Source organism: Daucus carota, chromosome 9 (genome assembly GCF_001625215.2).
Source record: "Daucus carota subsp. sativus chromosome 9, DH1 v3.0, whole genome shotgun sequence".
Lineage (NCBI taxonomy): Eukaryota > Viridiplantae > Streptophyta > Magnoliopsida > Apiales > Apiaceae > Daucus > Daucus carota.
This window is the reverse complement of record NC_030389.2, coordinates 17,769,252-17,779,635: the sequence shown is the minus strand read 5'-3', so window position 1 is coordinate 17,779,635 and position 10,384 is coordinate 17,769,252. Positions and strand designations below refer to the sequence as shown.

The 10,384-nt window shown below is 39.1% G+C and overlaps 1 protein-coding gene and 1 pseudogene across 1 annotated transcript; one reads left to right on the top strand and one right to left on the bottom strand.

The window, feature by feature from the left end:
• Positions 1–4,627: 4,627 nt before the first annotated feature.
• LOC108204180 (uncharacterized) lies at positions 4,628–4,993 on the bottom strand. The gene has a single exon (XM_017373497.2). It carries the CDS (start codon positions 4,991–4,993, stop codon positions 4,628–4,630), a length of 366 nt encoding a protein of 121 aa, XP_017228986.2.
• Positions 4,994–5,361: 368 nt separating this feature from the next.
• On the top strand, positions 5,362–7,451 carry LOC108192361 (probable alpha,alpha-trehalose-phosphate synthase [UDP-forming] 9; annotated as a pseudogene).
• Positions 7,452–10,384: the final 2,933 nt, after the last annotated feature.

Sequence of the window (10,384 nt, the reverse complement as noted above, 5' to 3'; positions counted from 1 at the left end):
GAAATTAATATATCATTCCCTTTTTGTAGTTGTATTTAGATATTCGAATGAAATCGAATCGCCTCCAATAATATCACATAAATCATTTTGAATTTTTTTTTTAGAACAATGGTGGGAAAATTTCCACTCAAGAGTTAATTTCGGGCGCTATCTTTTCAACCAATATAGTGGGAGGAAAAACTTTCTCCATGAGATATTTTCGACCAGTCATATCCGGTCCCCGGTGGAACTTATATATGTTTTGGACCAGTTATTTTTCATCAAAGTTATTTTTAGCCTCTTTTAGTCATAGTTCTTATTTTCGACCATTTATATTCTTCCGTCTTTATTTTTGACCATTTATATTCGACTGCCTTTATTTTCGAACTTCTGTTAATTAATTTGTGTGACTCCCATAATAATGAGTCAAGATTAATTTGTTCATTACTGTGTAGATTACAAATTATTTAAATTGGGGTTAGAGAATTAATTTATTGGGTTACAATTTCAATTAGCTTGGGGGTTACATTTTTTTACCCCTATAAATTGAGTCCATTGCTTCATTGTTTGACACACAGAAATTGTATTCATCATAGAGTTTTAGGTTCTAGCTTTCCGTGAGATAAAAGCACTGTTTGTTCAGTTCGTAGGAGGCGGGTTTTGGAAGACATAAAGGTAAAACGTGCACGTTCAATTACTAGCTTACCTGTTTTAAGTACAACATAGTTTTCACGTGCCTCACTTGTTTGGTATTTTGGTGTTGATTATTTGATGGGTTTTGGAAGACATAAAGGTAAAACGTGCACGTTCAATTACCAGCTTACCTGTTTTAAGTACAACATAGTTTTCACATGCCTTACTTGTTTGGTATTTTGGTGTTGATTATTTGATGCGAGGTACTTTCTTATATAATATTCTTACACAATTATTATAATTGTCATGTATACCAAGATTCGACTCACTCAGGAGATGCCTAGCACACTTGCCCTTAGTAGTTGACGGACAGTCCATAACCCGATATTTGAGATCCCCCAGTAATGGGGTAGTTCCTCGTAAAGAAAAAAAGAGGAGAGATTCCAGTTTTAATTCGACCTAAATCATGTTTTGATAGATTTTCTACCTTACTTCATATTATGTTTATGGAGAAATAAAATTGTGAAAGAAGCATCACGAGAGTTACGGCTCACTGACAAGGTGGAAATATATATATGAACAAGTTTATGGTATAAATAATGTACATAAAACCATAGGAAAAATATTATATTGAATGTTTCGTCTGCAACTATTGATTTTACTACTTCTGTGCTATTCGAATGTTGCAGTCTGTGGACAAAACAGGCGGATATAGGACACTGGCTGCACATACAAAATCAGATAAATCTTCGGAGGGACTGCGTGACAAAGTCACAGCTGATGATGTCAATGTTGGGCAGAAGCAAGTCAGATAAAACAGGGAATTGGATTTGTGATGAATCGCGGAAAGTATGCTTCCATCCACTGTTCTCTAAAGTTGACGAGTCTATGATCTGTGTTCCAGTGTTGGCAAGGAAGCTTGCGCAGATTCAGGCTACAATCATATCAAGTACTTGCTTGAAATTGTCAGAAAAGTTACTTGTAAGTTAAATGGTAACTTTTCAGAGCTTAATAATTAAGTTTCTGAATGAAAACATTCAAGACATATACCAGACTTGTGGTGATCCACAGAGTATATGGAAATGTGGAGTAAGTTCAAGACATCACCTGATACTTTTAAGGGGAGTTTTGATGGTGATTTTTCGGACAGTTGATATTGAAGGTTTTGGGCAAGTTGATATTCTGTTGGCTTGAAGATGGGGCTAACCTCTTGAGTAATGCTATCACAGACAAGAGTTGGTAAGGATTTGCTATAAATTGCACTAAAATCTTGACTTCCCTTGTGTTCCTTCTCGTGCTTGTTCTTTATTTAATTTTTGAATCTGTACATGGTATTAAAATCTTGCATATGTCACTCTTTTCTTACTTGATTAAATTTGAATTTTAGTTTATACTATATATTCGAAATTTTAGTTTATATAATGTTTTCGTATAAATTATATTTGGAATTGTGTTTTATTGAGTGTAATCTTTATTTTATACTTAATCTATAGTTAATTTGAATTTAATAAGTTTTAAGAGAGTTTAATTTTATTATATTTCACAATTAATATATACATGTTATAATAAGTACGTAAAAAATATTAAATGTAATTTATTACTATTTAATAATTATATTAACATATAATCAATCAATTAACTAAACATATAAAACCAAACCAAACCAAACATACTCAGTGAGCAGCGTCTGAGGAGGGTAAGATGTACGCAGCCTTGCCCCTACCCTTAAAGTAGAGAGGCTGTTTCCGTGAAGACCCCCGGCTTAGTGCACAAGAAATAAAATAGTGTGTGCTATAATAAGAATATAATACCTTAGCCCATGGCCTTCTTCACATGGGACTTACGCAAACATTTTTGATTGGCGCTAATGCATCTGGTAATGACTGAGCTGAACCCTCCCTTTAAACATACACCATAACCCTCATAATCTCTGTGAGCCACGAGACCTAGTCTCAACTACTCTAATACGCCGTCTCCAATCATTCTTATATAATGTCATATCACCCGTGAGATTTAAGGCTCCCATGTCCAAACTTAATTGATCAGCCCATGTCCGACGAGGCCGACCCCTCTTTCTCTTACCCCGAACCGATATGTGTTCAACTCTCCTAACCGGTGCTGAGTTACATTTACGCCGAACATGTCCATACCAACGTAAACGTCCCTCACTTATCTTCTTAGAGATAGACTCAACACCTAAAAGACGTCGAAAAGTATCATTCGGTATATGATCTGTCATGGTGTTACCACAGATCCGACGCAACATACGCATTTCCGCTGTCTCTAGCCTACGTTCCAGAGCCTTTCTCAATGGCCAGCACTCGGAACCATATAATAATGATGGTCTGATTGCTACACGATAGAATTTACCCTTCAACTTCAAAGGTACATTCTTATCACACAACACCCCTGTAGCAGCCCACCAACGAAGCCATCCTGTCGAAAGACGATGTGTAACATCCACAGAAATATCGCCATTACTCTGAATGATAGAACCCAAGTATTTAAAGGTATTAGTTTGTGGTACACGACCCTCCGCAATACATATAGCAACATCCGCCTCATGAATGTCCTCACTGAAATTGGCCCAGAGATACTCGGTTTTAGAACGGCTCAGACGCAATCCATAACCCTCCAACGACATACGCCACTGTTCCAATTTCACATTAACCTCACTTCGAGATTCGGCGATTAACACAATATCATCAGCAAAAAGCATACACCAAGGCACCGGAGCTTGAATGTCACGGGTAATCACATCCAAAACAAATATAAAAAGCAAAGGGCTTAATACCGAACCTTGATGAAGACCCACCTCAACTGGAAAATACTGAGAATCCCCAACGGGTGTCCTAACAGACGTCCCCACTGCTGAATACATATCCTGTATGGTCCGAATATACACCTCCGGCACTCCTCGCGCTGCTAAACATCTCCAAAGAACGACCCGTGGTACATTATCATAAGCCTTTTTAAGATCTATAAACACCATATGAAGATCCTTACGACACTCTCGATATTTCTCCATAAGACAGCGAATGAGATAAATCGCCTCAATGGTGGACCTCCCAGGCATAAAACCAAATTGATTCACTGAAATGGTAACAATTCTTCGAATCCTGCACTCAATAACTCGTTCCCAAAGTTTCATCGTATGACTAAGCAGCTTAATACCACGATAATTACTACAACTTTGAGCATCACCTTTATTTTTATAGATGGGTACAACAACACTTAATCGCTACTCACTCGGCATCCTGGATGTCCGAAATATAACATTAAAAAGAGCTGTTAATCATCGTACCCCCTGTTCCCCCAAACACTGCCACACCTCAATCGGAATCTCATCAAGCCCAACTGTTTTACCCTTACCCATCATGCCTAAAGCTACGCGGACCTCTGTCATAGTAATATCTTGACTCATACCAACATCATTGTGAGAAACATTGACATTCTCTTGCTCGAATAGAATCTCCCTCCCTCAAGCTGCGTTAAATAACTCAGAGAAATACCTGCCCCATCTCGCTATAATATCCCCATCATAAAGCAAAACCCGGTCACCCTCGTCCTTTATATATCGAACCGCACCAATATCCTGACTGCGCTTGTTAAGTGCTTTTGCAAGTTTAAAAATTTCATTCACTCCCTCCTTAGTACCTAGACGCCTATACATGTCTTGATACGCCTTAGTTTTCGCTTCCGCAACTGCCTGTTTAGCCATTCTTGTTGCAAGTTTAAATAACTCCCGCTTTATATGCCGATCTGGCCCTTCTGGACACGACATGAATTCCAAAAAAAATCCTTTCTTAAATTGCACTTTGGCTTGTACATCATCATTCCACCACCAAGATTCTCTCTGCTCCTTTACATTCCCTGAAGCCACTTCCAACGTCCTCCGTGCCACACCTCAAATTAAATCAGCCATACGTATCCACATTTGATCCACATCATCTTCCAACCTAAAAAAACCCTCTCAATCCCTCCATAGGTGGGCCATCCAAAGACAAATCCATGACTAAAAGACGGTGCTGTGAAGCACAAGCTTCCACTGGAAAAACCTTACAATATGAACAAATCTGAAATCTCTACTGCGAATAAGAAGATAATCAATTTGAGTGGCATGTCCCCCACTCCTAAAAGTAATTAGATTGTCATCACGCTTGCGGAAACAAGAGTTAACAATCACTAAATCATGTGCTGTTACAAATTCCAAAAGCGTCGAACCGTTGTCATTTCTAACACCATAGCCAAACCCACCATGAACACCTTGATACCCATCTGCTCTCGCACCAATATGACCATTAAAATCACCACCAACAAATAAAAATTGATCTAGAGTAATACTCCAAACCAAATCATCCAAACAACCCCAAAAAGTCATGGATTCAATAGTGTTGGCCTAAGTGGCCTAAATTTGGACCGTAATTCAGGCCCCCGTTGAGAAGATTTAGGCTAGAATTGGTCCAAATTTGGATTTTTAAGCCACTGTCGGATTTGTCCTTATATTTGTAAGGTTTTCAAATGTGCCTAACTTTTTATCCCAATTGTGTCTATAATTTTAGTGATGTTCAATTAGTTATAATTTATTGCGTATAAAAAACACATTAAAAATGTAGACATTTTTTGGTTAGAGACATTTATTAACTTGGGTCATGTTTTAGAGAACCCTTATAACCATTACTTTATTTCTACTATTAGTTAGGGAGCAGAACTGCACCTTAAAAAAATATCTTATTTATCTATTATATTTGGATTCATGACTATCACCTCATGGCGGTCCTTGTGTTCTTGAGAAATAAGCGCTACAGGGCCAAACTCGGATCCTTTCTCCATAGTCCAGTCCTTGCATCAGAGATCTATCGAACACTTCATGTAAGTGCTGACATTCTAGGGATTTTGTTGAACTATGATCTCATCGGGTTTCATACTTTCGATTTTGCTCGTCACATCTTCTCATGTTGTAGTAGAATGCTAGGACTGGACTGTGAGTCCAAACGAGGACAAATTGGGCTGGATTATAGTGCTCGCACGGTGTATATCAAGATTCTGCCTATAGGAATTCATTTGGAAAAAGTTGAAAATGTTCTGAATATTCCTTCTACATCAGTGAAAGTCAAGGAATTCGAAGGGAAGTTCAAGGGGAACCATGTAATTGTTGGCGTAGACGACATGAACTTATTCAAGGCAATTAGTCTGAAGTTATTAGCATCTGAACAGCTATTGAGGAAGTATGAAAACTTGCGGGATATTGTGGTTCTTGTTCAAATTATCAATCCTGAAAGAAGCTCAGGAGAAGACATTGAGGAAGTGAGATGGGAGACGTATGGAACTGCTAACAGGATTAATCAGATTTATGGTTCTTGTGTTCATCAACTAGTGATTCTAATTGATCGACTAGTTGATCAATGTGAAAAGAGTGCCTACTATGATGCCTCAGAATGTTGCATAATAAATGCTGTAAGAGATGGAATGAATCTAGTCCCTAACATGTATCTCGTTTGCAGGCAGGGCTCTACAACTATGGATGAAGCTAGGGGAATTATGTCATATTCTCCTCGAAACAAGTGTGCTAATCATTTATGAATATGTTGGTTGTTCTCCATCTCTGAGTGGAACAATTGGAATAAATCCATGGGGTATTAGTTTCGTAGCTGAGGCTATGCGTTCTACGATCTCCATAGATGATTTTTTAAGGCAATTAAGACATGAGCAGAACTATAGCTATGTTCAGTCTCTTGATGTGGCGTATTGGGCTCGCAGTTTCGTCCATAGCATGGAGAGAGCATGTCTTGATCACTATAATTATCAATGCTGGGGTATGGGCTTCGTTTCATATTTAAGGTTGCTGCCTTCTCCCTATGTTTTCAAAAATTGTTTGAAAGCATAGTTCCTGCGTACAACTAGACAAATAGGAGGGCTATATTTCTAGACTTTGTTGGCATCCTTGTTCCTCATTCCTCGGCCAAGAAAAACCTTAGTAGTGAAGCTGAAACTGCTCTTATCACTCTGTGTGATGATCCTAAGAACACTGTGTGTATCGTTAGTGGAAGTGGTAGAAGTTCCTTAACCGAGTGGCTGGCTCCATGTGAAGGTCTAGGACTAGCTGCTGAACATGGGTACTTCATAAGGTATTTTCCTTCACAAACTTCTTAGAGACCTTTTCTAGTGGCACTTCTTGCCTTTGGTTTGCAGGTGGAAGAAAACTTCTGAATGGCAATCTAGTTTGGTTGTGGATCTCGAGTGGAAGGCAACAGTGGAGCGTATAATAAATTCATATACAGAAGTCACAGATGGTTCCACCATCGAAGTCAAAGAAAGTGCTTTGGTTTGGCACCGTCAAGATGCAGATCATGATTTTGAATCCTTGCAGGCAAAGGAATTGTCGGATCATTGTAAACACGTCATTGCTAACGAACCTGCAGTAGTTAGAAAGGGAAAAAATATTGTTGAGCTTAAACCACAGGTATGTGTCTCCCGTCTCCCTCTTTCGGTCTTCGCTGTGCATTGTACAGTAATTTACTTAACTAGCAACCTAAAATATTTAGGATGCAAGCAAAGGCTTGGTCACAGAAAAGGTAATCGCGACAATGGTTAGCAATGGTGAGATCCCTGATTTCATCCTCTGCATTGGAGACATGTATGACGGTACTTTGAAAATTGTTTCATCTGTGGTGGTCCCTGCTGTTCCGGAAATCTTTTTCTGCACTGTGGAGCAAAAGCCTAGCAAGGCCAAGTACTTTGTTGACGATACTTTTGAAGTTCAGAAGCTGCTCCAGTGGCTTGCTAATTTTTCGAGTACGCAGCCAAGCTCCGCTGAAAATCCGCCAAGTATTCCTTAACAACTGACAAGCATAGTGTTCGTGAACATTGGTATAGGAGCATATATAAATGTAATATAGCAAGTTCTTTTTTGTAAAGTCAGCATCAAACCTACTACTATGTACTAATGCTTGTAAATTTGTATTTGGCCAAAAACAGAACTGGTAAAAATGTATAGCCCACTTTAAATGGATATTTTAAAAAAACAGTCCCAGCATAATAAAGATATTGTATATTAAACCTCATTGAATTAATAATCTTGTTAAATTAATAACATTTATCATTTTTGAGACTATCACTACGCCATAGATGGCCAATTGTAATGCCCAAGTCATGTTACAATAGGGCCAAAATCCGTTACAATAGAGCTACTGTAACACTAATGGGCGTTACGTTTGCGAACGTTACAATTGGCCCCTATTGTAACACAAACTGGAATCAACTGTAACAGCCAAAAAACGTTACAGCAGCGCCCTACTGTAACATAATAAGGGGATGCTGTAACGGTAAACCACTGATACAATAGCACATTCCTCCGGTCAAGCTAGCATGTGGGTCCCACATATGCCACGTCAGCATGTGGGTCCCACGGAGGCCAGGTCAGCATGCGGGACCCACAGAAGCCACGTCAGCATGTGGGTCCCACAAAGCCACGTCAGCATGTGGGACCCTCACCTGCCACGTCAGCATGTGGGACCCACAGAGGCCACGTCAGCATGTGGGTCCCACTCAGCCACGTAAGCATGTGGAACCCACACCTGCCACGTCAGCACGTGGGACCCACATGCTGACGTGGGACCCACATGCTTGTTGGTCCCGCACTACCACGTCAGCATGTGGGTCCCACAAAGCCACGTCAGCGTGGTGGGGCCTCCGCTGCCACGTCATCTTGTGGGTCCCAAATAGCCACGTCAGCATGTTGGTGGGTCCATCACTTTCTACGTCAGCGTGTGGGTCCTACACGTGGACTGCCACGTCACCATTTGTGTGCCTATTGTAACAGTAAAAAGGTGCTTTCGGGACACTAAGTGGACTAACTGTAGCACAAACATTAATCAGCGTAACGTTAAAATGAGCTATTGTAACACATATTTGAAAATTTTCTGCAATGCCTGCATTGTTTTTGGAGCATTCCCATTAAAAATATAAATAATGCAACAAACAATCCAACAAACATCCATCCAAACTTCCCACCATACATCCACCTAAACTACAAATACCAAACTCCAAAAGAACAAATATCCAACCATCCTCCAACGTAAAACAATCCCATCCAAACCATTTAAGAAACGCAACATCAAAACAATCTGACAACAAAATGAAGGACGACAAATTCATATTAACTAAGTTTTACGTAGAAACAGTTATATTAAAGAGTCGGTGGTGCCACGGGTGGTGCCAGGAGCGGTTCCAGAAGCGGTGCCAGGAGTGATTGGAGTGCCAAATTCATCTCCATTACTAGAAACAGTTGCACAAAAGTCATGAGTAATGTCAACTTTCAGACCCGGATTTGCCTCTCCGAGTTTCTTCAGCAACCAGGCCATGTTATGTTGAACTTTTCTATTGACCTTCGCTTCCATCTCACTCTCTAGCTGAGCAATCTTTGTGTGCAGCTCCTCGATTGTAGATTGTGTAACCGGATCAACTGGAGTTTCTGTCGAAGCTGTTGTTTTACCTTGCCTTCCCACCAACCAATCTGGCCGGTTCTTTTTCTTTTTGGGAACGAGCTCAGCTGCATCATTTCCTTCTTTCGTTATATTTTGAACAGACTCCTACAAGAGAAAGTTTTGTCAAGTGTACAGAGGTAGAGGTAAAATGAGTTCGAATATATATACTTTAGAAGATAATTTACTTACAATTTTTTTCTTAATTGCTTTTGGACTTAACTTGTACTCGTGTCCAGGCTTGCGCTTGCGACTTTCTACAAAGATTTTAGCCTCTGATGGGGACCTCTGATTTGGGTCATCTTCTTTCTGTCAAGTAACAGAAACAACACTTCACTCGTAACTAGACAATGAATTGGACAAGCTTGGTACGGGAACATTGAAGGTAGACAAAAAATCGAAGTAATCGGAACATACACTTCACTCGTGAACTTTTCAAACTAATTAAACTAAAATTGAATTTAACAACTGTGAATTTGGGCATTACATAATTTGAGTGCATTTTTAAAAATAGAATTAAAAAACTGCCAAACTCAAAGTTAAACTCAAATTAGCGTACCAAGTCCAAACTGCTATTTAATCCAATAAAAATTTAAATGCAGAAGATTTAGAGTGCCTAATCTACCTTCAAATATTATTGAAGTCTGTGCCTATTATAAACTCATATGGCAATTATCCAAAAGTAACATCAAACTGGCGATTATCAACACTCTATAAATTAATATAAGAAAAAGGTACAAGGTACTCAATTTTATTTCTTACAAATTACGGACATCATCAATTAACAAATATTTATGACAAATTATTAAAAGCTATAGGGTACTCAAGTTGTTTATGTTCATACCAGTGTTGTTCTAAGCTCTGCAAGACTCTTGCAACCGAGAGTGTGTGTCTCAACATACATATTGTGACGAGCCTTATTATCCTCAGCCAAAATTTGTTACCAAAACAATGTTATCATATTTTACTTTCCATATCAAATGGCATGCAGCAAATTAATTTCTAAACTATATACTTGCCACCTTATAATTAAATATACCTGAACTCCATCGTCCGCTCATTAGTCCAACAGCATCTTAAAATCCTCGAGCGGAATATGATCCGGCCTGTTTTAAATCCTCTCCTCATCATTGTCAAATTGGGAGTAATGCATCAGCTTGACACGGGACTTGTGTGTTCTCCAGGATGAATTAAGTGTCTTGTACACCCACTTTTCCCTTTCTGGTGCAATATCAAACCTCTCCTATAATGTGTCAACATAGAACTTGAATGAGTTGGTGCACAGATAT

Excerpts from the sequence above, each read along its gene's own strand:
- LOC108204180 (XM_017373497.2), bottom strand. The coding sequence starts at position 4,993 with ATGACTTTTTGGGGTTGTTTGGATGATTTGGTTTGGAGTATTACTCTA.